Below are 27266 nucleotides of genomic sequence, written 5' to 3'. Positions count from 1 at the left end.
TGATTTTAACTCCATTTTCTCCATGCCTTAACACTCTCTCTGATGTTTATCTGCAAGGTAAAGTAAATCCTTCTTGTGGGTTTGTATTTACTTTGCCTTAATGTGTTCTGGGGTGTGGTCCTTATCTTTCAGGTGTTGCTTGTTTGTGTGTTGAAGGCTGCAGTGTGGGAGGTGATGTTTGTTTAAATATAGTCTGGTTAACTTTATTTGTTGCCTGCATTGACGTGTAGCCTGAAGTGACATGAGCTGGGCAGTCAATGGAATGTATTTACACAGTAAATGGGGAAATGAGTCATATATTTGTGCCAACATATTGGAGTGTATTTTCATGATTTAGTGAGTTCACAAATCTTTATATTATGTCACTTTTACATATTTGGAAGGAGGAATACTGTGTGTGTGTGTGTGTGTGTGTGTGTGTGTGTGAGGAGATGGAGGAGGATACTTCCAGTGCTCACAGTTCCTCTACGGTCAGTGTGTGTGTGTGTGTGTGTGAGTGTGTGTTTTACAGGTGTTCAGGAGAAGATGGGCATCATGAACAGAGGGGTGGTATATGGCCTGTGTGTGTGTGTGTGTGTGTGTGTGTGTTTTACAGGTGTTCAGGAGAAGATGGGCATCATGAACACAGGGGTGGTATATGGCGTGTGTGTGTGTGTGTGTGTGTGTGTGTGTGTGTGTGTGTGTGTGTGTGTGTGTGTGTTTTACAGGTGTTCAGGAGAAGATGGGCATCATGAACACAGGGGTGGTGTATGGCCTGTGGGACTATGAGGTGGAGGCTGAGGGAGGGGGACTGCATGACCGTCCTGCGCAGGGAGGACCAGGGTGAGTGGGCCCGCTGTGGGGACAAGGAGGACTACATCCTCCTGGTGCTGGCGCGTCAGGCTCCGTGGGCGCGTCAATGGAGATGTCCGAGGTAGGATTGTTGGAGGAGTGGCGATTCTATGGAATACGAAATAGGACTCCATGGTTAAAGTTTTACATTTAAATGTGGACTAGGCCACTGGGCTAGAGTTTAATTATAATGGAAATCATTGTATTATTCTCAATATTTTTACTCCATATGAATCTTATGATCATGTTGATGAATTTGTGAGCAGGCTTGCATTTGTACAATCCTTTATCGAGGATAATGACTGATCTTGCTTTTATGTTTTTAGTGATTCTAATGCAGACCTGTCAAATAATAAGTCTCAGTTTGCTAAACATATGTTAAGGTTCACTAGCGACACTAACTTAGTAATATCAAGTAAAGTGCTCCTGCCTGACTCAAGCTACACTTATGTTAGTGAAGCATGGAATACGACGTTGTGGCTAGATCACATTGTTTCCACTGTTGATGCTCATGCTTCATTGGAAAATATTGAGATTTGTTATGGGTTAGCCTCCTCTGACCATATCCCCATTGCCATGGTATTAAATGTGGACAACGCTGGTTAAGCATGAGGACAACACCGATGTAAAGATAGATTGGGATAAACTATCTAATGATGATGTCCTCAAATATTGTTTCAGGTCTGATGAACTTTTGAGTAAAGTATATCTGCCCATGAATGCCATACGTGGCACTAATGTGAACTGTGATGACACCTCCCATGGTGCATGCTTGTGTGATATGTACAACAATTTACTTAGAGCTCTTCTTGAGGCTAGCAGGTGTTTATTCACTCACTCCAGGAAGGCCAAGAACATCAAGCCAGGGTGGAATGCATTTGTAGCTAGCCATCATGCTGAGGCCAATGCAGCCCATAGGGCTTGGGTAATAGCTGGTAGGCCCAGGCAGGGACCTGACCTTGATTATTAAAAGAAAATGAATGCTAAGTATAAATATGCTCTGCGCTATATAAACAAACAAGAGCAGGTGCTGAGTGCTCACTCTATGGCTGACATCACTAGATTCTGGAAAGAGGTAAAAACCCTTAATAGGGCCAAAGCAGCTCTTCCATGCAGTATAGAGGGGGTAACTAATGTAGTGGCAATAGCTGACATATGGAGGCAGCATTATGCAGAGCTGTTCAATTGTATTAAATATGAGCCTTATCATGTTGGCAAAATAGATGAGGAAAGTATTTGTTTTCACCCCAATGATGTTCTCAGTGCCATAGGGCAACTTGCAGACAAGAAAGCTAGTGGCCTGGACAACATTAAAGTTAGCTGGCCCAAGGTTGGCAGTGCTATTGTCTATCTGCTCTACTGGGATGGTGACTCATGGTATCTTGCCAGACTCCATGTCGTCAGTAGTTCTTGTCCCGGTTATCAAAGATAAGGCCGGTAAAATGACCCATAGCACTTGCCAGTATTCTCTCCAAAGTGCTAGAAAGATTAATCCTTGACAGGATAAGTGAATACATAACCACCACTGACAATCAGTTTGGCTTTAAGCCCAAGCATAGTACCGACCTATGTATTTATGCTCTATAAGAGGCAATAGACACATATAGAAGGCAGGGCTCTACTATGCTTGTAGGGTTTATTGATGCATCCAAAGCATTTGACCGCGTACACCACTTTAAGCTGTTTAATAAACTCAAGCTTACTGGTATGCGAACTAGAGTATGAGAGTAAGATGGGGGAACATCTTATCTACCCCTTTTAAAGTTGGGAACGGGGTCCGGCAGGGGGGTATATTATCCCCAGCCCTTTTCAATATCTATATAGACGACCTTTCCAGGCAGCTGGGGAGATGCAGTACAGGTTGTATGATATGTGATTCCCTGGTCAACCACTTTATGTATGCAGATGACCTAGCTTTACTATCCCCGAGTACAGGTGGGTTTCAACAGCTGCTTAACATCTGCACTAATTATGGGGTTGATTTTGAATATAATGCCAAGAAGAGCGTGGTAATGGTCTGTAGAACTAAGGAGGACATGGATATTAAGTTCCCTGCCTTTCATCTTTCTGGGCAAACTCTGGGGGTGTCCAATAGTACCAAATCAGGCACATTATTACAGACACGTTGGAAGATGATGCCGACATGTTCAGACAGAGGAGTTGTTGGTTAGAAAATTCCACCACTGTACATTGGATGTTAAAATGAATTTGTTTAGAGCCTACTGCACCCCTCTCTATACATCTCCACTCTGGGTGAATTACAAGAAGGAGAGCTTGTGTAAATTGAAAGTAGCCTATAATGACTGTCTTAGGATACTCCTGAAGAAACCCAGGAGTACTAGAGCCAGTGAGCTGTTCTGTAATATGGGTCTTACCACCTTCATGGCCTTGCTGAGGAACCTTACTTTTAAGTTTATGAGTCGGATGGACTGCTCTACAAATTTTATAATTGATCTGATGACAGACCCTGGCAGCAGCTCTGTCAAGTACACATCTAAGATCTGGGAACACTGGCATGAGTGCCTTTTTTAGCCCTTCTTTCCTTGTATATTTACATGTAATTTATTGATTGTATGTATTGTTTATTTACCATGTGGGCCTTGAGCCTGTAATAATACAGTTTATATATGTTCTGTTCCATTTCTCTCTTTCTCATCTCCGGTCGGCATGAGCAGAATAACAGATACACATCAGACAAGACCTGAGACAATTAGAAATGAACAATTACAATATATTACTAGTTAACACACACACACACACACACACACACACACACCAGACCAGACCAGACCAGACCAGACCAGACCAGACCAGACCAGACCAGACCAGACCAGGGCTTCATTTTCAAAAGGGGTTTTCAAACAAATGCAGCAAATAACTAAACCTTAAGGAGAGCAAAACACATCATACTGTTGCTGAACAATTCTTCTAACCCACATATTCAATTCAGGAAATAAACAAAACATACAAAAATGTAATATCATCATTTGCATAGTATCATCAAAGCAGTGGTGTATAAACAGAATACGCATATCACTATTTACATAGCATCACACATGTGTATGAATAGGAGTGGGTGATTCCTGTGTTCCTGCAGCATGGGGAGGTCATGTGATCTGGCACAGGGACACTGAGGAGTCAGAATAACTCCTAAACCCAGGATAGAGGGGCTCAGTGAATGTGGAGTGGAACGTGTGCAGGTGGGTGAGTGTGTCAGAGGAGACGCTGTAGAAGGACAGAGTGCCGGCCGGCCAGTCCAGGTACACTCCTACTGTGCTGGAGCGGGAGGAGGGGGCAGGTATGTCAGTGTGTTCATTATTGTGCCCGGCAGAGTAACTGCCAGGAGAGCAGTACAGACTCCAGGACTTGTCATTATATCCAAGACGACAGTCATCACCACTCCCTTTCCTCTGGATGCTTTTATACACCACAGCTATATGAGCCGCACCCCCACTCCACTCAGCCTCCCAGTAACAGCGTCCAGACAGACCCTCTCTAGACAACACCTGATACCACCTGTCAAATCTCTCTGGGTGGTCAGGATACCGCTGGTCTTCATTCACACATGTGACCTTTCTGTTCCCCTCAGAGAGAGAGAGCAGTCTATATGCTGTGTTTGGGTCCAGTGTGAGCTCACAAGGATCTGCAGACCAGAGGAGAGGACAGAGGAAAGGAGAGAGGAGAGAACATCAGAATATGGGGAGTGTCAGCTGCTGACCTCCTAACAACCCCCTAACACCCCCCTAACACTTCTCTTTTACACTTTACAATGTTATGTGTATGTATATAGCAGCACTTCCATCCACATTCTCTGTTTTTTTTTGTTTTGTCAAAGCCGAGGACCAGCATTATAACATGGCTTCATACCTTTCTTTACTTCTTCATACAGTCTGTGTCTTAATTTTGATCTACTGTATTCATTTAGTAAATCACAACTTCAGCCAAGCGCAGGTTGAAGGCATCAACTACATTTGGAGAAACACCTGGAGACTTACATTTCCGTGCACCTGGTCGGAGTCTGATTTCTGCACAGTGGTCCGCACTGAGAACACACACACACACACACACACACACACACACACACACACACACACACACACAGAGAGAGAGAGAGAGAGAAATTGAGATTCTAAGAAATAGTGTAGATTGTGCATCAACTGTACATGCACATCTCTTGACCAGGCCATCCATCTTTTTTGCTCCCTCAGTGTTATAGGATTATAATTATTAATAGGATTATCATGCTAACGGTTAACCAAAATCTTCCCTCTCCAGTCCCATCACTTTCTACGTATATGTAGGCTTCTCCACCAGGTTGGCTCTGACAGGGCTTTGTTTTCTAAATCTACAAATTAAAGTAGACTATGAATGAAACAGAGATACAAATCTGGATTCTGTAGATGACAAGGGTAATAATGCAACTACAGGTATCCTGCATGTGCAGATTCTCTGTACATACTTAAGTGTCTCCAGTTTAGAGTGAGGATCCTCCAGTCTAGCAGATAACAGCCTCAGTCCTGATTCTCCAGGATGATTGTAGCTCAGATCCAGCTCTTTTAGGTGGGAGGGGTTTGAAGTCAGAGCCGAAGCCAGAAATCCACAGCCTTCCTCTGAGATGAGAGAACCAGACAGCCTGAGAAAGAGAAACAGAGTGAGAGAGAAAGAGTAAGAGAGAATATGAGAGAAAGAGTGAGAGAGAGAGAGAGAGAGTTATCCCCAGAGTGTCAGTCATCTTCAAGCACAGTAAAGATACAGGGAGGTTGTGATCAAAAACAGCTAAAGGGACCGTCTAGTGTGGACTACACTGACATCAGGATCGTAGGCAATATGCATAAAAATCACAAAGGACATGGGTTTCTGTCTATACAGATGAGTACCAAAGAATGCAAGGGGTCTGATTCTTAATTATCTTAATAATGTGATACGATGCTAATGTCCTTCAGAAGGGCCTTCATTTGTGAAGATTCTCAAACAAGAATTTTTTTAAAGTAAGATGAAGTTTAACACCAACCTTAATATCTGCAGTTCACAGTAAGGACTGACCAGTCCCTTACACAGAAGCCGGACTCCAGAATCTCCTAGATCATTGTGACCCATGTCCAGCTCTGCTAGGGAGTTTACTGACTGCAGAACACAGGCCACAATCTCGCAGGATTCACCACTGAGTTTACAGTCACCAAGTCTGTAACACAATACATCAGAAATGAGACCATGATGTTCTACAACTTACATCGCATACGGTATTAACAGAATGCAGGCAATAGGCGTATAATAGGCAACGTCTGAACGCGCCACTCATGAATAATTAAGAACAATGACATGCAACAGAGCAAACTGTAAACAACTGCTTATGACAATATTGTGTTTCATAAAGTTGAAATAATAGTTTGTGCTTTAATAGAAAGTGTTGAATAGAGGGTCAAATCCACTCTTTCTAAATCTTAAACATTTATATTTCATAAAAACATAAATATGCAGCCTACAATTCGGTTTATGTTTCGTGACAAGTTGTTGATATTTGTGCTGAACAGCCAATTTAATTACACCCCTCCCTTCCATGCTCCTGAAGCACCGTATTGATTGGCTGGGACTGTTTATAGCTTGGTCCGAGCCACTATACTTGTTTCCCATTTACAGAGCCGGGACTGTGGACGTACACTGGAGTTTTTTGGACAGACAGCTAGAGGACCTACATTGAGCAATTCACTGAGTTAGACAAAAAGTGTATGTGATTAAAATGATGGACTCTACCTCAGGAATACACTTATATTACAGCAAATTAATGAATAGACACAGTAGGGAGAGGGTGGCATTTTTCCATTGATTCTGAGCTTTACTCACATGTGAAATGTGATTAACTGTTAATGTTACACAGGAACGCTCCCAATGATCTAAGGCCTTAGCTAATACATAATTATCATGCATTCTCAGAGGGGTGCCTAAACATTTTCATACAATTGTAAGGCTCAATAATAATAATACATGATGTCAATATAATGAAGTCTACAAACCTCAAGGTTTGCAGTTTACAGTGGGGACTAGTTAGTCCTGCAGAAAGTATCTGAACTCCAGAATCTCCTAGGGCATTGCAACTCAGATCCAGCTGTATCAATGAGATAGCGAACTGCAGAGATCTCTTCACTGTTTCACATGACATCTGGTTAAGTTTACACCCATCAAGTCTGCAAGACAGAATGGCAAAACACACATTTTACAATACACACCCTTTTATAAAACTGCAAACTTTAAAACATAAAAAATACATTTACATGATCAAAGCACAGATATCGTTTGTGAACACAAACATGAAATATTTTGCGAGGAACAGTGAATACGCTCATACTAACACTAGATGTATTGCATTGTACAAACTCACATTGCCTAAGTGGAATAAACATCCAAACCTATCTGATGTGAATTGTTGCCTATTTGTGACAAAAAATAGAATTTAAGAGCATGAAATTCTAAATGGTGAAACTCACTGTGCCTTTCTGTAGCATCTTACAGCAGGAAGCAATCTCCTGCGTCCCTCATCTGATGTGTTGTATTTCTTCAGGTCAAACTCATCCAGCACCTCCTCAGACATCAGAAGCATGTGGGCCAGTGCTGAACAGTGAGCAGCAGATAATTTCTGTCTGAAGCCCTTTGGTGATTTCAGGTACTCTTGAATTTCTTCATGCATGGAATGATCATTCACTTCAGATAAGCACTGCAAAAGACTGATGCATCTTTCAGGGGAAAGATCCTCTTTATTGAGCTCCTTAATGTACTGACACATTTTCTTAACGCTCTCTGATCTGTTGTGTGTGTGGTTCAGTAGACCTCCCAAAAGTCTCTGATTGCTCTCCATACAGATACCCATAAGGAAGCGAAGGAAAAGATCCAGGTGTCCATTCCTGCTTTCCAAAACTTTGGTTACTGCCAACTTTAGCGACTCTTCCAAGCAGAAAAATGTCCCCATGGTCTCCATCTGATTGCTGTAGGAGACAAAGATATGAAGTGCTGCCAGAAACTCCTGGATGCTCAGATGCACAAAGCAGTAGACCTTCCTCTGGTGAAACACAGACTCTTCCTTGAAGATTTCAGTGCACATGCCAGAGTACACTGAGGCTTCAATGGCATCAATGCCACACTCTCTCAGGTCTTCTTCGTAAAACATGACATTGCCATTCTCTAGATTCTTGAAAGACAGTTTTGACAGCTTCAGTATAATTTCTTCCTGTGATTCCGGAAGCTGCTCTTTCTTTGTCTGTTTTCCACTTTGATACTTCTGATTCTTTCTGGTGATCTGAATGAGTAGAAAGTGTATGAACATTTCAGTGAGTGTTCTTGGGATTTCCTGGGTGTTGTCCTGTTCCAGCATCTGCTGAAGTACAGTGGCTGCAATCCAACAGAAGACTGGAATGTGGCACATGATGTAGAGACTCCTGGATGCCTTAATGTGTGAGATGATTCTGCTGGCCTGACTCTCATCACTGATTCTCTTCCTGAAGTACTCTTCCTTCTGTGGGTCATTGAACCCTCGTACTTCTGTGATCTGATCGATGCGCTGAGCAGGAATTTGACTGACTGCTGCTGGTCGTGAGGTTATCCAGATGTGTGCAGAGGGAAGCAGAGTTCCCTGAATGAGGCTTGTCATCAGAACATCCACTGAAGATATTTGTTTGAAATCAGATATCATGCTCTGTTGGAAATTCAGAGGTAATCGACTCTCATCCAAACCATCAAAGATGAACAAAATCTGACAGTTGTTGTATTCTTCATCATTCTTCAGCTCCTTCAGTTCAGGATGGAAGTCAAGCAGAAGCTTGTGAAGACTATACTGATCACTCCTGACCAAATTCAGCTCACGGAAAGGAAGGGGAAACATAAAGTCTACATCCTGAATGCCTTCACCATCTGTCCAATCAAGAATGAACTTCTGCACTGAGACTGTTTTTCCAATGCCAGCAACACCTTTGGTCATCACAGTCCTGATGTGCTTCTCCTGCCCAGGTAAGGGCTTGAAGATGTCATTGCAGTGGATTGGTGTGTCTTCTGTGGTTTGTGTTCTGGATGCTGACTCTACTTGCCAAACCTCATGTTCCTTATTCACCCCTTCACTCTCTCCCTCTGTGATGTAGAGCTCTGTGTAGATCTTATTGAGGGGTGTCTCAGCTCCTGGTTTGATGATGCCTTCAGATATGTTCTCAAACCTCCTCTTCAGATTGGCTTTATGCTTATCTATAACTCTCCTCAGGACTTCATTACCTGTTTATAATGAACAAAAATGAACCTATTAGTATCATGTGTATTATCAATCACAGTATTGATTGTCATTTGTGATTTCTTCAGCCAAATTGTCATTGACATACCAGACACAAATATCCATTTGCTTTTCACTACTGTTGCTCCTTACACATTAGAATGGTATTTTTCTGATCTTCTGTAGAGCTACACTCTAAAACCCTGTCCGATAATCTACAGCAGGGATGGGGAATCTTTCTCCTACCAAGAGCCATGCGAGTCATTTGTGGACCTACATGACTACACTAAGCCTACTTTTAAATATCAGTTACAGTAATGATGTAGTAATACATAATATTTGGTCAGTTAAATTATAATAATGCATTTACAAATTCTCCCACTGAATGACAAGCTAAGACTAGCTTCTTAGCTAGTTCACAACAAAGGTTTTATGAAAACATCTTGCTGAATACTCAAACTCCACTACAGGGCATTGATTTTCCATGTTATGAGCTGTGATGACGATCCAAATAGGGCTTTTTCATTAGAGTGAAAACAAACTAACTAAAGCCTTCACCTTCGTGAAAAAATCTGTCTCTGAAATGTTCTCAGCAGTGGCCTATTCGTTGTTCATTATTACATGAAATGTATCTATCTCGCAAACCTAGCTACCAAAGTTAACCATGCATGCACATAATTATGCTACTGATCTATACTATCTTTTGATAAGGACTTTCATTGTACAGTCGTGGCCAAAAGTTTTGAGAATGACACAAATATACATTTTCACAAGGTATGCTGCTTCAGTGTCTTTAGATAGTTTTCTCAGATGTTACTATGGAAGACTGAAGTATAATTACAAGCATTTAATAAGTGTCAAAAGCTTTTATTGACAATTACATGAAGTGGATGCAAAGAGTCAATATTTGCAGTGTTGATCCTCCTTTTTCAAGACCTCTGCAATCCGCCCTGGCATCCTTTTAATAAACGTCTGGGCCACATCCTGACTGATGGCAGCCAATTCTTGCATAAACAATGCTTGGAGTTTGTCAGAATTTGTGTGTTTTTGTTTGTCCAGTTCTCAATGGGATTAAGGTCTAGGGAGTTTCCTGGCCATGGACCCAAAATATCGATGTTTTGTTCCCCGAGCCACTTAGTTATCACTAGTTGGTCATTAGGTGTGGGTCAGTTGTTTACAGATAATGTCTTTAAAAACATTCCAGAACGGCATTGTTCCCCTAGGTTTCCCACACCCTCTGTCTCTGGTTGCCTTCCCTGTGCTTTTCCACACAAGGGTTAAACTAAGGGCAGGAAAATTGAATTAAGGGTGCGGTAAGGTGTAAGGTATTGCATTATAAGATGATTTCTTTGTCATGTTTAGGTTCATTTGAATGGTCTCAGTCTGAGTGGTACAGTGGTCTTATTGCTACAGCTGAATAGATTAGTTTTAACATAGATCTCAGAAACTTGAGAATGCTGGTCTTCTGGGTTGCAGGTAACCCGCGTTGAGAGGTGATAAACCCCACCATTCGTCTGTGCGACTGTGATCTCTATAATAAACACCCCAGTCCATGTTGGCAACTTGCACTTGACAAATAAATTGTGATCTGACCCACTGTGGCCTCTCAAGGAATTCTTAACAAGAGACGTATTACTAGGTAATGGTGTTTCCGCAACGACTGGCTAGGATTAGTTTTAAACCAATAAAGCAGTGATGTAAGTCTTGAGGTACCTGGCTAATCACTTGGGTTAGACACGCTGCAGCAAAATTGTTACATTGTACAGCGGTAGATTGACGTCCAGCCTCTGCACTGGACCGAATGGTTATACTGAGATTGCGCAGCAGGCTGGCACTCAGTCCCTGAACCGGTTTGGTCTACCATGCTGGTCAGCCCCGTGGCAGCACTGCAGCCTCTCTAAGCTATTTCCCAGAACTAGTAACAGGTTGTTTCAGTGAAATATAAAAAACAGCTGTGGCAATATCCTGTGCAAATATTATTCCTAGAAGAAACCAGTTATTAGAAAGTAAGACGGATATTCGTCAAAACAGATTGTAGGCATCCAAAAGAAATGACCATAGGTCAACCTATCTAACGGGTAGCAATAAATCATTAAAAGAACAGGGACTAATGCTGAGTTCCTAAATCAAGTAAGATTAATTAAGTTTACGAAGACAGGGTCCTTTAATAAATATTGTATTTCAGCAAAGCACAGAAAGATGAGCACACAGAAACCTTCGCCAACTCCTAATTCCATCGTGGTGGTGTGGTTGCATTAGCGGTCAGGCAATTTGTGTGCACACTTTGAGGTGTGTATGAGAACCATTTAGATTCAACATTAATTTCTCCTAAAATCAATCTCACCACACCACACATCTTGCTATAGGTATCTCTTTTAACCAAACACTATTCCAACACTTTGATGTTCAAATGGAATGTAATTTCTGTGAATAAAAAGCACATTAATGTGTTCTTCGTTATCAGTGCAAGTCTATGAGTAACCTATAGCAACGACTGTCCTGTTTCTGTGACTGATGTTTCGTCACGCTCATTCTGGAGGTGGGGGGTGCTACACTCCCACTACACCACATATTCTAAATGAATGCCACTTTCTAAATGTCCGTTGTGATAATGTGATGATATTTGGGTCATATCCAAGTCAAAGTTCAACTCAAAACATTTAGCTTTCTTTTTTGACTGTTAAAATGGCTGAAAGGAAGACACAATAAGTACAGATCTTTCCAGCCCCAATGGACTGATGAATATGCGTATGAGGAGAGAGCTGCACACAGGGCATGTGTGCATAATGAAAGAGTATGCTGTTCTTGGCGAATCATTGATGAAAACGCCAAAGTTGTTTCCTTGGCTTGTAGGGAGCAAGAGACTCTCTTTTTCAAAGTTCTTACAGAAAAACGTAGCTTATATAGGGTAGAATTAACATATCAACACAATGGCGTAATTCAATTATCTAAAGGTATCTGTCTGGAGGAAATGTTGAGGTGTGGGCTACTCCTTTTGGCAAGGAGGGGTTTAATTAAGTATGTGGGGGTTATCTGATGCATGCATGTGTTCGCTGACACTCTTTAGAGGATGTGGATGTCTGCTTGGGGGGGGAGTTTGAGGTGGTATGTGTGCATAATCTTCTTTTGATTTACATTTATAATGGAGGCCACAACTATAATAATATCTTGGTTAAAATTATACATATTGCTCCTTCTGTCTTACCTAGTTTGGTAATTTCTACCATGTCTGTGTGTTCATCCAGACGAGGCTGTAGAGGATGTTGAGTTCTTCGTGTCTTTCCACACTGGGGACAGGATTGGCCTCCTGGTAGTCCAGGCTGCTCCCAGTAGCTGCTGATGCACTGCCTGCAGAAACTGTGTCCACAGGTGGTGATGACTGGGTCCCTCAGTACCTGCTCACACAGTCCACACCTGGACTGATCCTGGGTCAGATCAGACCTCAACTCACTGCAGAGGCATAACATGAAGCAGACTTAATATGTGACTGATAAAGAAAGTTATTTTAGTTCTTAAGATTTTTACCCATGGTGGAGGAAATGTATTATGACCCTCATGGCGATGCCAACATAAGAGCCGACTGGGATACACTTCACTACTTTGAGAGTGCTAAGAAGTAGTACAAGGCATGTTTCACTTCTTTGACCTCACAGTTGCTAACTCATGACTCTGTAGAAACACAAGGAGATACGTATGTATATGGAAACTCTCAACACAGACTGATTTCGTTTTGCTCAACAGTATATGACCACACACAATAAGTATCCTTGACCTAGATAGTCCTTTTGTGATACAGGAAATAATATGGCATGCACTTATTTTCACACTTTAATCGATTTATACGTGTGTGTGTGTGTGTGTGTGTGTGTATGTGTGTTTGAGAGAGAGTATAACCACATGTAACAAATTGTCTTTTCATGTGAAAAACTAAAGGCTGGTAACTCACTTTAGAGCTGATAGGGCTGACCCACTGCTCATATCAGGACGATTACGCATGGAAGTGTCACTCTTCATAGACACACAGCTGGGCACTGGAGATGGAGGCCGTTTTCTCTGTGGTCTACAAAATACATCATGTTCACATGAAGTACTAACAGGATAAATCCCGTAAAAACAATTTCATGTTCAGTATACGTCCAGACAAAAAAATTATGTTCTTGATGCAGTCATTTTATGGAAATTACCTAACATGCCCAAGAAGTGCAATACTTGATTTTTTTTGTTTGTGAGTGTGTGTGTGAGAGAGAGAGAGAGAGAGAGAGAAAGAGAAAAAGAGAGAGTGAATGAGTGAGTGTGAGAAGTTGAACATTTTCCTTCTCACTACTATGGTCGGTCACTCACAGTGAGTGAGAATAACCACGTAACAAATTGTAAATGTTCTTCTTGAATCTCTTCTACTCACTTTAGAGCTGATGGAGCTGACCCACTGCTCATATCAGGATGATTACGCATGGAGTTGTCACTCTTCATAGACACACAGGTGGGCACTGGAGATGGAGGTCTGTTTGTCTGTGGTCTAGAAAGAAATACCTCATGTTCACATGAAGCACTAAAAACAGGATACATTTCGTAAAATAGGTACATAAAGAAAACTTAGAAAACACCAAAATGATGTATTGATGCAGACAGTCATTTAATGATATTTAAAATAATCTGACACGCACAAAGAAGTGTGATCATTATACTCACGCTTGAAATTATTCCTGTGTGTGTGTGTGTGTGTGTGTGTGTGTGTGTGTGTGTGTGTGTGTGTGAGAGAGAGAGAAAGAGAGAGCGAGAGAGAGAGAGAGAGAGAGAGAGAGACAGAGAGTGAGTTAGAGTGGGAGAGAGACAGAGAGAGAGAGAAAGAGATGGAGAGAGTGAGTGAGTGAGACTGGGAGAGAGACAGAGGGTGTGGAATGGAGAATGGAGGTGGACTTGGGCAGGCAGCTCCACTTCCAAGGGGAGATCTGCAGCACTGAGGCCAGATGTGGTGCTGTGGGCCAAGACTGAGAGATCTGCGCTGCTTATGGAGCTGGGGATGGAGGGAGCCCACGAAAGGAAGAGGGCAAAGCACTCTGACCTGGTTGCGGAGTGCAGGGAGAGCAGTTGGAGTACGCGACTCTTCCCAATGGAGGTTGGCACAAGGGGGTTTGTGGGAACCTCAATGACTTGCCTACTGAAAGAGCTGAGGGCCAAGGAGCTACACAAAGCCACCAGAGAGCTGTCTGAGGAAGCATAGACGGCAAGGATGACTGGGAGACGCCCCTGTCCACTGCCCCGCCACCAGGAGATCTCCCGGGATAAGGGGAGAAACATCCGTGAACGGTTGTCCCCGGCTGATGACCCCACAGCCTAATGGGCACCGGTGGAGGTGCGGCAGGCCTAGAGCCTTGCAGGTATTACCACCTACCTGTTCAAACTAATCCGCCTTTTATCGGGACAAGCACGTATGAGGTGTCCCATTTGGCTACAACCAAAACTACAAGCTGACTTTTCCCCAAAAAATCAACTCACTGACAACTGACGGTCATAGGCTCAACATGATCTCAACAACTCATGGATTATAATGAATGGCTCCAAAAGACCCTTAACCACTCCAGAGAATAATGGGCAATGTATTGTGTGCAATAACCTACAGAAGATACCAGGAAAGTCTGTGTTAAATGCACTTAAATTGTACCCTGACATATCAGCCATCTGCCTCTTTCTGTCATAGATCATCATTACAGTATTGGCTCTGTAATTGAATATCACAACTGGTGTGACAGAATTAATCCTGTTTAAACTAACAGCTGATAACTCATTTGTGTGAGTGTGTCTCTGTGCAAGTTTGAGTTTGAGTGATTGGATACTAGGGATAATGCTGTCTGCTTTTTGTACTCACCCTGCATTGGTCTGTGTTGATGTGCTGCTCATGTTTCCAGGATCATCCATGTCCTGGTCATTCTTCATGGTCACACAGCTGTGTAGTGCAGAATCTGGTATGAGTGTCTTAGTGTGACCTGCAGCCTCCTCTACGTCTTGATTCATTACAGAATTTGTGACGCTAGGCCTGTACAGCAGATAAAAAAAACATTATAGCCACTGTGTTATCAATGTTATTAGATGGTGTGTCATTATCTGATGTCAATACATAAGGTGTTTCGTTTCTCGGCACCTGATAACAGACACAATGGCTGGCATCTAACAAACCTTTCATAACAGACTCCCTGTTGACCTGATATGGCATAGCTCAGTTTGGGCATGGTAAACTCCTCCATATTCAGTTTTCATACAGAAATACATTTTGTTTTTACAGTTGCTAACATCCTTTTGTACAATCTGTAGTCACATCTTAAAAACTCTAAACACGATTAACACAACATTAATTTGCTGTGCACCAGACCATTAACATAATTAATGCTGTTTTCACACAATATTCAGTCAATTAATGCATTTCTGAAATGGTTAAATAAGAATACAAAATAAAATGCTTTTCTTCAAAAACTTGCAGCCCTGAAGTGCAAAAGAGAAAAAGCAAACAGAAAAACAAAAATGAGTGCAAATGCGGCAAAATAAAGGCACACTGGAGTACGCCAAGCATTTCTGAAAGGTTGAGAAAGATTTTCTTTTACATTTTGAAATGAAGAGTAGTATTTAATTAAGAAAATGTGGTTTTGACCAGAAAATGTACTATTTGTACAATACAATTGTCTGAAGGCGATTAACAGAGCCCAGGGCCTGAACCACCCCTGGAGCACAAAGCCAACAGTGTTTGTTACCAATTGTGAAAAATACGAATTCACCAACAGTCATAACCAGCTTACAAAGAAGTCTAAATTTGAAATTTTTAGTAACAGCAGACACCCTAACCTGAAACCAAACCTTAACGCAAATATTGGGTGAGTGCTGTGATGTGCAAATGTCAAATATAACAGATATTGACATTTATATTTTGCCCAGATGTTCTAAACTGGCTAAAGCATGGAGTCAATGCTGAACAAGAGAGGCTTGTTATTCCTCTTTTCTGGAGAACAAAAACTAAAAACTAAGCAGAGAGGTCTTGGTTTTAAGACTGTAAGAAACTAACTAAACAGTGGATGCACCCATACATCTTAAGTTATACAGTAGGTTAATTGTAATGCTTTTAGTTGAAAAGTTTGAAAATGAAACTGTGGAGTTTGCATTGCTACTGCAGTGATTAGTACAACTAATATAATATAATATTAGAAACATCTGTGTGTGCAGGTAAAACCTGTTATTGTTTATAGTTTTCCTCTTCAACGCCACTTAATTCCTCCTAATGACTTCAAAATGTGGTCAACTCTCCCATCTATCTACATGTGAGTTAATGCTACTGCCCCTTTTTATAGACGAAAAGGGAGTGACTGCGAATAAACAAAGTCTGACTAACAGGACCAGGTAATAGTGTCTGGGACCTTCAGGAAAAACGGAAGGAAGGTGTGTGATTTGATTGGCTGTTGAACTTAAATATCACTACGCAGGGTACGATTGGCCGTTGGGATGAGGGTGATATCCCCCCTCTGGTCTATTTCTCCCTTCGTCTGCTGAATTATTTGTGCCCCCCTAGTGATTCATGCTATTTCACCAAAATACTTAAAAACCTATAAAATACATAGAACAAAAATATGTTTTAAATATAGTAAAGCGCTTCAACATGAGCTGCCACTCTGAAATCTCTGACATCTGCTGTAACCGCCTCCCCCTAACTGCAAGAAAATACTCCCTGAGCCATACGCTTTTTGTACATCCAGTTGAGCTCCTCACTTACAATAGTTAGCTAGTCTTCTCATGTGAATACGTACGGTAACCTGGCAAATACGCAATCATTCTAATACAAATATGGCGGCGCTTAAACACAGTGACATCACATGGGCCCATGAATAGTGGCGTAGAGAAATCGGAAGAAGCCTTTACTTGCTGACTGTTGTAGCTAGCAGTGTTGAAAGCAGTGAAAACACCCTGATCATAGCTATGTTACCTACTGGCAGATAACATCGACTGTCATGAGAACTGACTCTTTTTCCTGGAATAAATAAAGTGATCGTGGGTCAAATGCCACAATCACCACTAGTATTTAATCAAAACAGGTTTAATGGGTACCGTTACTTCAGGGTCGTCATTAAATATCAGTCTTCACCATACAAAGACATATGTAGCTACTTAACGGAGTTTTGGTAAACGGTTGTCGTGAATATGAGACTCTCCTGCTGTCAAATCAGGACCAATCAGAGAAGAGCCTGTCCTGCTTTGGTTCCCGCCCACACAGTGTCAAAAGTATGAATTCGAGCGAGCAAATCAAGCGTATGTCATTCTCTGCGCTCGCAGTTGTTGAATTTCCTCTCGCGGCTGCTAAAATTGAGTGCGCAGACGAAATTCACGCTTGCGAAAACCTGAATGTTGCTCGAATAGACGCTTCCTCGCGTATGTGAGTTTTGACACTAAAATGACGCCATGATAATCACTTCAAAAGTATCACTTTACGACTCACCTGAAACAAGCAAACTACTCAAACATCGGAAAGTTGTTGCTCCGTACACTCCCCGCATGTCGATAATCTCTGACATCTGCTGTAACCGCTCCCCGAGTTGCAAGAACTTGAACCAAACTCTTTTTGTACAGTCAGTTGCGATTCTCGCTTACAACAGTTCTGTGAATACGTAAGGTAGCCTGGCAAATACGCAAGACTTCTAGTATAGTGACGTAGAGGGAACGGAATCGGCCGCCATTTGGTACTTATCCTTTTCCTTTTTGAAAAAAAAGGACAACAGCTCATAGCAGAGTTAGACTAGGCATCGCTAAAGTCATCGCGCTCTAACATTAACACATTCTTGTGTTAGGTTAAACTACAGAGGCCTGAGAAATATGTCGCATTGCTTTTCATTGCGGTGGCGTAGATACAAGACAGAACAGGTCCATCTTGTTAAAATAAACATTACATTAGCTCAACAGCTTATTTCGTAAATGACGTCGTTTAATTATGTATTGTGTATCCCAAACCAAAAGACAGTGGGGGATTTGTAGAGTACACAACCAACCAAAGCCAGGGGCGTTTAGATGAATTAGTAGGCCTAAATGCACGCTAGTATGCCGTGAGCTACTTGTAGATTTTCACAAAACCCAGCACACGCAAAACATACCTCTCCGGCGAGATCAAAATATCTTACCTCCCCCGCGTGACCAACAAATACATTATAATAACTTCAAAAGTATCACTTTACGACTCACCTGAAACAAGCAAACTACTCAAACATCAGAAAGTTGTTGCTCCGTACACTCCCCGTATGTCGATTGTAGCTTTTGGTTTCATTCTGAAGGCGCGTTCGAGACAACTCGGAACTCCTTTTTCCGAGTTCTAACTCGGAGGCCGGAACGGGGCGGATCACGGAGCTTGCACCCCATTCAAGAAAATCCTAGGTGACATAATAATCACTTAATATATTTTCATATTGCAGCACTTTGTCCTGTGTCTCCACTTCATAACCCTGTCTGAGCTGTGTGTGTGTCTGCCCTGTGTGTGTGTGTGTGTGTGTTTGTGTCTGCCCTGTGTGTGTGTGTGTGTGTGTGTGTGCCCTGTGTGTCCTGTGTGTGTGTGCCCTGTGTGTGTGTGTGTGTGTGTGTGTGTGTGTCTGCCCTGTCTGTGTGTGTGAAACAGCACAGCACAGTGCGGATCTACTATACAGTACAGATGCAGTATCCACATACAGATATACATTCTACACGTAGAGATCTACATTCTTATCAGTATGTTCACTCTCTGGATGATGTTACTCTTAAATTAAGTTTTTTTTCTTCGTCTCTCAGGCAGAGATCAGTTATTTACTGTTCCACTGAAACCACACAGTGTTACAGTACAGAGCAGAGACTGCAGAGATTCCCCCCAGCCTGTTTGCTCTCTGGGTATTGACCCCATGACCTTGACCCCATTACCTTGCTGTTGATACCACCTTACTCTAGCAGTTGAACTGCAGGAACACTTTACTATCAGACTGATCTGGGTTGTGAGCTCAATCATACATTTCCAGCTGACAGATGGTCTGTGTCGTTAACAGGTGTTCAGGAGAAGATGGGCATCATGAACAGAGGGGTGGTGTATGGCCTGAGTGTATTAATGTGTATTTGTGTGTGTGTGTGTGTGTGTGTGTGTGTGTGTGTGTGTTATACAGGTGTTCAGGAGAAGATGGGCATCATGAACAGAGGGGTGGTATATGGCCTGAGTGTATTAATGTGTGTGTGTGTGTGTGTGTGTGTGTGTGTGTGTGTGTGTGTGTGTGTGTGTGTGTGTGTGTGTGTGTGTGTGCGTCTGTGTGTGTGTTTTACAGGTGTTCAGGAGAAGATGGGCATCATGAACAGAGGGGTGGTGTATGGCCTGTGTGTATTAATGTGTGTGTGTATGTGTGTGTGTGTGTGGGTGTGTTTGTGTTTTACAGGTGTTCAGGAGAAGATGGGCATCATGAACAGAGGGGTGGTGTATGGCCTCTGGGACTATGAGACGGAGGCTGAGGACGAGCATTATGTGGCTGTTACGTCCCTGAACATTTTCTGTGGCCTGTGTATACCATCCTGTGTTCCGTGTTTTGCAGACAGCCCAGGAAGTGGCTTAATTGCTGTTTCCTTATTGGGTGCGCGATCGGAGCCAGTCCCTTAAAAGGCGCTTCGTGACGTCACCCAGGAGCTCGCTCTTGGAAAAGCGCCTTCGTTGTTTCGGCTGCCACCACCATTGTCGTATTAGGAGCCTCGGTGCCTGGCCTAGGCCGGTTCAGACATTCCACCAGTCTCGGAGTGAGAGTCCGACAGGGTGGCCCAGGATTCTTTGAGGCCTATTTCTGGAGGCTGTTTGTTTCTTTGTTTCTTTGCTACTTTGAGATTTTCGTTGTTTCTATTTTGATCTATTTTGTTGTCTCCCCGTTTTTCCCTTATTCAATATATTTTTGATTTATGGGCTCCTCAGTGTCCCTGTGCCAGATCACATGACCTCCCCATGCTGCAGCAACACAGGAGTCACCCACTCCTATTCATACACATGTGTGATCCTGTGATGCTATGGAAATATGAACATGTTGTATGATGCTGTTGATATTGCATGTTTGCATATGTGGTGCATTTATAAATTGAATATTTTGTTTATAAGAATAGTCCAATAAAATTATATAATCTGCACTCCCTATCATTTAGTTTTAGTGAGTTAATTTGTAGCATACTGTTAGGGATTTATTTCACCCTTTTAAGGACTGTAATTAACCTCAGAATTAAGAGTCACAACCAAGAATATAATAAATAATTGACTTTTACTCTGGCAAAGAGGAGTGAATGGTGTTAGACCGCTTCTTCAACCTACACTCCTCCAAAGAGGAGCGCAGTGCTTTCAGAACGCTGTTCAACCCATCACTGCCTTCTCTGGTAAAAAGAAACAGACTTTATGCAGAGACAATATCACAGAACAAAGACATGACACTCCCATCTTGTACCATCCCGTCCTGGGTTCCAAAGATAAGAATGTTTACCTAAGACCCTCAAAAACCCTGACTCTACAAAAATAAATCAGTCTTAACCTAAACATTTCATGACACCTCTAAATTCCAAGCTTCTCTTCCCACAGTTTCAAACTTCCTTTCACAGAACAATGGAAAGAGCTTAGTCCTCCATTTAACTAACTAACTAATATCAAACTAAACCCCATCATGATAATAATTAAAAAGAAACATTTCTTTCACACATACTGGTCTCTCTCCCTCCCTCTCTCTCTGTGCACTTCCTCTTTTGCTCTTCATCACTTTCTATGCCCCCTCACTGTCTCTCACTCCCTCTCTCGCTCTCCCACTCCCTCTCACCCTCTCTCTCCCTCTCTCCTTCTCTCTTTGCCTCTCTCTCTCTCTCTCTTTCTCTCTCTCTCTCTCTTTCTGTGTGTGAGTTTCTTGTCTGCTGTGTATCTGTTGTGAGTGTGCCTCTCCCCTCAGGTGAGTGTGAGTGTGTTTGTGTGTGCGTGCGTGCGTGTGTGTGCGCGTGTGTGTGTGTGTGTGCGCATGTGTGTGTGTGTGTGTGAGTGTGTGTGCGCGTGTGTGTGAGTGTGTGTGCATAAGACATAACCTACTCTGTGCCTCTCCCCATCAGGTGAGTGTGTGTGTGAGTGTGAGTGTGTGTGTGTGTGAGTGTGTGTGTGTGTGTGTGAGGGTGTGTGTGAGTGTGTGTGTGTGAGTGTGTGTGTGTGTGCATACGACATTAACTACTCTGTGCCTCTCCCCATCAGGTGAGTGTGTGTGTGTGGGTGTGAGTGTGAGTGTGTGTGAGTGTGAGTGTGTGTGTGTTTGTGTGAGTGTGTGTGTGTGAGAGAGTGTGTGTGTGTGAGTGTGTGTGTGTGTGAGTGTGTGTGTGAGTGTGTGTGTGAGTGTGTGTGAGTGTGTGTGTGAGTGTGTGTGTGAGAGAGTGTGTGTGTGTGAGTGTGTGTGTGTGAGTGTGTGTGTGAGTGTGTGTGAGTGTGTGTGTGAGTGTGTGTGTGCATACGACATAACCTACTCTGTGCCTCTCCCCATCAGGTCAGTGTATTGTGTGTTAATTTAACTATAGTTTAATTTTTCCCACAAATTTAACACAATGAGGAGAAATGAGAACATGGATTGAGATATTTTTTTATTATGTGTGTGTGTGTGTGTGTGTGTGTGTGTGTGTGTGTGTGTGTGTGTGTGTGTGTGGAGGAGGGGGTAATCAAAGTAATTGTAAAGATATCTGAAAGAGTATTTCTGTAGTAAACACTCCAGTCTAGAGACGTGTCGAAACATGTCCAATGACGCAAGATGTCCAAGGGCCTGAGTCCATATACAGACAGCTGCAGGGAGTCGTCCTTCTCCTTACATTGATTTGTAATCCATAGCATATTATTTATTTGTAATCCATAGCATATTATTTATTTGTAATCCATAGCATATTATTTATTTGTAATCCATAGCATATTATTTATTTGTAATCCATAGCATATTATTTATTTGTAATCCATAGCATATTATTTATTTGTAATCCATAGCATATTATTTATTTGTAATCCATTGCATATTATTTATTTGTAATCCATAGCATATTATTTATTTGTAATCCATAGCATATTATATATTTGTAATCCATAGCATATTATTTCTTTATAATCCATAGCATATTATTTATTTGTAATCCATAGCATATTATTTATTTGTAATCCATAGCATATTATTTCCTTCCTCTGACTCTGATGTTTACGTCAATCCAAATTCCTGCGTGAAAGTAAAGTAAAACAAATTTCACACAACCACTGCACTCCTACACATGTTTCCCCCAGTATGTTCAGTTCCAATGATCCTGTTAGTGATCCACTGATGTATCGGCTCTACCTGCACTGGCATTTGCTGATAATGTCCTTGATGGCCATTTGGTCTCTCTGAGGGACAAACCGGTCCACCATCTTGATAAGGTCAGGGTGTGGGGATAAGAAGGCCAGGGTGTTATGGGCGTGGGTCCTGTTTCAGACACACATCACATTTACAATGAGAACATCATCACTCATTCATTTACAATGAGAACATCATCACTCATTCATTTACAATGAGAACATCATCACTCATTCATTTACAATGAGAATCTCAACACTTATTCATTTACAATGAGTAGATGGAACAATATTATATGTACTGTGCAAAAACAAGTATTTCCTAAATATAAAATCTTCCATTTATTTTTCGAAGTTTTTTACTGGGGCAAAGACAAAGTTTCAAACAATTGTGATGCAGAGATGATTTCACTTAGTATTGCAGGAGACATCTTTGGGATACCTCAAGATTGAACTGTCATGGTTTCTTAAATTCTGAGAGCTGATTGGTTGATGATTTACAAACAGGAAGTAGAGCTCCCACCTGACTTCGTGTGCACAGTCGAGGGCCAGGCAGCTGACGGCGCGGATGAAGCGGTTGGTGAGGTCCTTTTTGCCGGACAAGAGGTGGGACGACCCCATGACCTCCGCCAGTGTCTCCAGGTGCTGAGCAGTGCTCCTCCTCACAGCTGCATTACGGTGCCTGAGGAGCAGAGAACCAGAGGAACCAAGTCACCCCGAGAACCAGAGGAACCAGAGGAGCAGAGAACCAGAGGAACCAGAAGAGGAGAGAACCAGAGGAACCAAGTCAGCCCGAGAACGAGAGGAACCAGAGGAGCAGAGAACCAGAGGAACCAAGTCAGCCCGAGAACCAGAGGAACCAGAGGAGCAGAGAACCAGAGGAACCAAGCACAGGCACGTGCACAGATAACGCCTGGGTGGGACTCAAACACCTGCCCTCAGGCCTGATAAGTCCCCTGTTTGTCCTCAGACCTGATAAGTGCACTTTTTGCCAATTTGCCCTCAGACCTAATAAGTGCCCTTTTGCCCTCAGACCTGATAAGTGCCCCTTTGCCCCTTTTCCCTCTTTAGCCTCGAGTGAAACCTGTTAGTTCCGTTGCCAAGCAACTTTGACAAACAGATTTTGATTAAGACTAGATGGTTAATAGTCTATGCAATCATATCGTAAAAATGAATAGTAACTTCAAAACAAACAAATTAGTTGACTTAACAAGGTGCTTAAGTTTTGACCTCGCTTGAAATGATCTAGTATGGCCATACACTGGGTATGAGCCTGCACAGTGCACACTCATGGGAGGTATATTGGTGAGTTCCTGGTTTCAGGTATTATAGGTAAAGGCTGTTTCTCTTCAATCGAAACTTCAGGGTTTATTTTTACCCTGGGCCCTATTTTCCTATAATCCTACATTTTTACTGGCAACTGAAACGATAAAAATCGGTTAAGTATTGAGTCAGAATGCTACACTGATTTGAGTGTACAGTACTATCTGAATGACAATCAGTTTGCTTGAACTGATTTTAGTAGTTAAGCCAATTTGCAATGTTGAGTTAATGTTGACAAACTGCTGTAGCAACCGTTTGAAGTTTTAACCTGGTGAAACAGGGAACCTGAAGAGAACCATAGGACCAGATGAACCTGGTAAGACATAGAAATGGGTAACACAGATAAGCCGGTTGAGAACCAAGAAAATAAATATAACCAGGAAACCTGACAGAGAACTAGGGGACAAAGAAAGACACCAATAAACGAACCAATAAACTCTCTCTCTCTCTCTCTCTCTCTCTCTCTCTCTCTCTCTCTCTCTCTCTCTCTCTCTCTCCCTCTCTCCCTCTCTCTCCTATCTCTCTATCTCTCCCTCTCTCTCTCTCTCTCTCTCTCTCTCCTTCTCTCACCTGAGTCCTGTGTTGATGAGGGCATTCATGCTGCGCACGGGGGAGACGTTGAGCACCATGTACCCCAGCGCCAGCTCCATGTCCTGCCTGATGAAGCCGCTGGGCTCTCCTGCCTTCTGGAGCAGTGCGCGGGCCGTGCCCTCGGCCTCCGCGTCCATGCCCCGCCCCAGGTGAACGAAGAGGTGGGCCAGTGTCATCATGGCAGCGCGGGACACCAGTGAGCGCCGGTTCTTCACCTGGGTGGGAGAGAAAGCGAGAACTGGAACCACTTTGATTTAAAATATATACCGAATACAGAGTTAGTACTGTTATACTCTGTACTGACATTGGGAAGTGTCTCATTCAACCATATGTATCAACATTGATTCATTTTCATATTTCCGGTCTGAAACAGAACAAATACAACAGGATGTCCAGGATGTTTTCCAGAAGAGAGCCTCTGACCTCTCGAGTGACGGCCAAACACAGGTCATGCAGCCTGGGCAGCAACAGCTCAGCGTGGTGCTGAGACAGAGACCTGATGGAAGTCAGGGCCTCGATCTTCTTCTCCCTGCAGCAACACACAGGAACCCCAGGAACATGGGGACACATGCACTTGGCTGAGTTAGTCTCCAGCTAGGCTCCATTACATTAAACCCAATACTCAGTCAATGTAAATATCTAAGCACACAGCCTAGCCTAGCTTAACCATTCATCCAAGGCTATCTGCACTAGAGAACCACCATTTGTGTAAGATAAATAGTTACTATAGCCCTGCCTACCTTAGCCTAAGGCCCATCATTCACCCAAGGCAAACACCTGAGAATAGCCCCGACTTTCTTTCTTCTCTAAAGGAACATTGTTCTTCTATGACATCACAGCATATCCATTATAAGGCCTAATATTTTCCCAAAAGTAAATATGTTAGCGTAGTGTTAGCCTTTCTGAGCTAAAAAGCCTATAATTTGTATGACGTAAGTAAGCATGTTAGCCTAGCCTAGCTTAGCCTGTTATAGCTAAGCTCCCACCAGTCGTCGTCGTAGCTGAGCAACCTGAGGTGCTGCTGGAGGGCCTGGTCAGGGAAGGGCAGGGGGGCCAGTTTAGCCAGCTCTGGGAGCTCCCTGGCCTGCTGGGTCTCCCTCGTCTGCCTCGCCTCTCTCACGCTCTTCTTCCTCGCCTCTCTCACGCTCTTCTTCCTCACCTCTTTTCGCTTCCTCACTCCCTCCTTCCTCCATGCCAGGGCCTCAACCGACTTTTGCTCTGGGAGGTCAAAGGTTATATGTGTCTGACATCCTTGTCCAACTAAGATAGATAACTGCACCGATGTTTCACTAGGCTATGCCATGATGCCATAAAAATGGTATTTGGTCACCAAAAAAAAAAAAACATGTGTCATGTTCAGTCTTTGTGTTTATCTCTTCTGGTGTATAAGTGTTTTTCATTAGTTGTCACAAAGCCTATAACCTAAAGCCTAACAATAAGTGTGTGTGTGTGTGTGTGTGTGTGTGTGTGCGTGTGTGTGTGTGTGTGTGTGTGTGTGTGTGTGTGTGTGTGTGTGTGTGCATGTGTGCGTGATCATGCACGTGTATTAGAGTGAGTCTCTAACAGTCTTCACCACCCACCGTTCAGAGTAGTGGCCACACTGAGTGATGCTGTCCTCTTGAGGCGGGGCAGTCTACTGCGGCACAGTCCGCTACTGGTTGTCAGGGATTTGGCTGTCTGTGGATGGGCGGGGACAGTGTGGGCGTTGGGCGGAGTGGGGGTCCTGAGGAAGGACAGACAGCGCAGCTCTGACGGGGTCCTGAGGTCCACAGGGCTGAGGCTGCCCGCCGAGCTGCCTGTGCCATCCGAGATGCTGACACAGCGGTTGAGGGCAGTGTTGTTGCCACAGAGGCTGGCGAGTCTGATCCGCTCTGCGACACCATGGGCTTCCTGTCGGATGTGTTCCTCGATCCGCTGCACCTCCTGCAACACGTTCAGGGGTTCCAGAATGCACCCCACACCCCGCTCCTGCTTGAACTTGCCATTGGCTGGGCTTCCGTTGTTATAGTTTCGGCCATTGTTGCTCACGTTGTCCCGGCGACCGTTGGTTTTCAGGCCAACGTCTTGAAGAGCTTTGATGCAGCGTCTGGCCTTGATCTTGTTTGGCTCCTTCTGACTGTCACCGGTAGCCTTGTTGACAACAGGAGACGCAGGTGTTATGGAGACGCTGCTGCTGCTGCTGCTGCTGCTGCTGCTGTTGCTGGCAACGGGAGCTCTTTTGTGGAGGAGTGGCTCAAGGGGGCGGGCATGGTCGAGGCCTGTCATGCTTTTCCTGCCTCTGAGACATGGGCCACCTTGTTTGGGAATCACGGAGAGCACTCTGTCGCCTAGCACCAGCTGCGGCAGGGCCCGGTCGCCCCGGGCAACCGTGGGCAAAGAGGAGAAGGAGCAGCAGGAGTAAGAGCCTCTGAGGGGGACGGGGTGCAGCACCTCCTGAGAGCCGCAAGGCATCGTGGGATTGTGATCTGGCGGGAGCAGGGACAGAGGAAGAGGTTGGAGATGAGGATGATGCAGCTGATGCTGGGACTGCAGAGAGAGGGGAGGGAAACGTTCAGCAAACATGGACACCTCACCTCACCTCACCTAAACGATTGTGCTACATCGGGAGAAAGCTGTAACCATGGTCACGAGAAACCACACCCCCAAAGTCCGTCACTGAACAATCACATAAACTTGACCTGTGACCTTTGCCCTTTCAACTTTGACCTGAAAAACGTCACTTTGTAGAGGGTCTTACAACCGCTACTATTAACAGTTTTAGTCTGGTTTTTTTACAACTGTGAAAAGAGGGTAATACAACTGCTCCTCTTAACAGTTTCCCATAGGCTCCAGGGAAATAGGCCGGGGAATTGATGTTCTAATTTAAAATGTAAACATGTTTAACAACAATGTTTAGAATTTCAGGGAACTCACACATGCCGAGGTGCAGATGTTCTGATT

At 43.3% G+C, this 27266-nt stretch overlaps 1 protein-coding gene across 4 annotated transcripts; it reads right to left on the bottom strand.

Moving 5' to 3' along the window:
* Window positions 1-3670: 3670 nt before the first annotated feature.
* On the bottom strand, window positions 3671-18365 carry LOC105905778 (NACHT, LRR and PYD domains-containing protein 3-like). 4 transcript variants are annotated; one of them, XM_031562272.2, is made up of 11 exons: window positions 18287-18365; window positions 14943-15110; window positions 13479-13625; window positions 13023-13136; window positions 12282-12526; window positions 7314-9081; window positions 6843-7013; window positions 5843-6013; window positions 5291-5464; window positions 4827-4873; window positions 3671-4474 (listed from the first exon to the last, which is right to left on the bottom strand). In XM_031562272.2, exons 2-11 carry the CDS (start codon window positions 15086-15088, stop codon window positions 3939-3941), a joined length of 3519 nt encoding a protein of 1172 aa, XP_031418132.1. In that variant the 5' UTR covers window positions 15089-15110; window positions 18287-18365; the 3' UTR covers window positions 3671-3938. The 4 variants fall into 4 exon arrangements, with proteins under 4 accessions (XP_031418132.1, XP_031418131.1, XP_031418133.1 ...); XM_031562271.2 differs by lacking the exon at window positions 18287-18365 and adding an exon at window positions 17550-17867; XM_031562273.2 differs by lacking the exon at window positions 18287-18365 and adding an exon at window positions 17550-17866 and having other exon boundaries at window positions 13479-13592.
* Between the last annotated feature and the right edge of the window lie 8901 nt (window positions 18366-27266).

Source organism: Clupea harengus, chromosome 24 (assembly GCF_900700415.2).
Source record: "Clupea harengus chromosome 24, Ch_v2.0.2, whole genome shotgun sequence".
NCBI lineage: Eukaryota > Metazoa > Chordata > Actinopteri > Clupeiformes > Clupeidae > Clupea > Clupea harengus.
The sequence above is the reverse complement of the archived record's forward strand: the minus strand, read 5'-3'. Positions and strand labels throughout refer to the sequence as shown.

What these genes read in the sequence shown, in the direction of transcription:
- LOC105905778 (XM_031562272.2), bottom strand. Translation starts at nt 15,088, where the DNA reads ATGAATCAAGACGTAGAGGAGGCTGCAGGTCACACTAAGACACTCATA. An exon ending in AGATGCTACAGAAAGGCACA is followed by an intron (nt 7,014 to 7,313) that starts GTGAGTTTCACC and finishes TCTGTCTTGCAG; the next exon opens with ACTTGATGGGTGTAAACTTA. An exon ending in TGTAAACTGCAAACCTTGAG is followed by an intron (nt 6,014 to 6,842) that starts GTTTGTAGACTT and finishes ATTGTGTTACAG; the next exon opens with ACTTGGTGACTGTAAACTCA.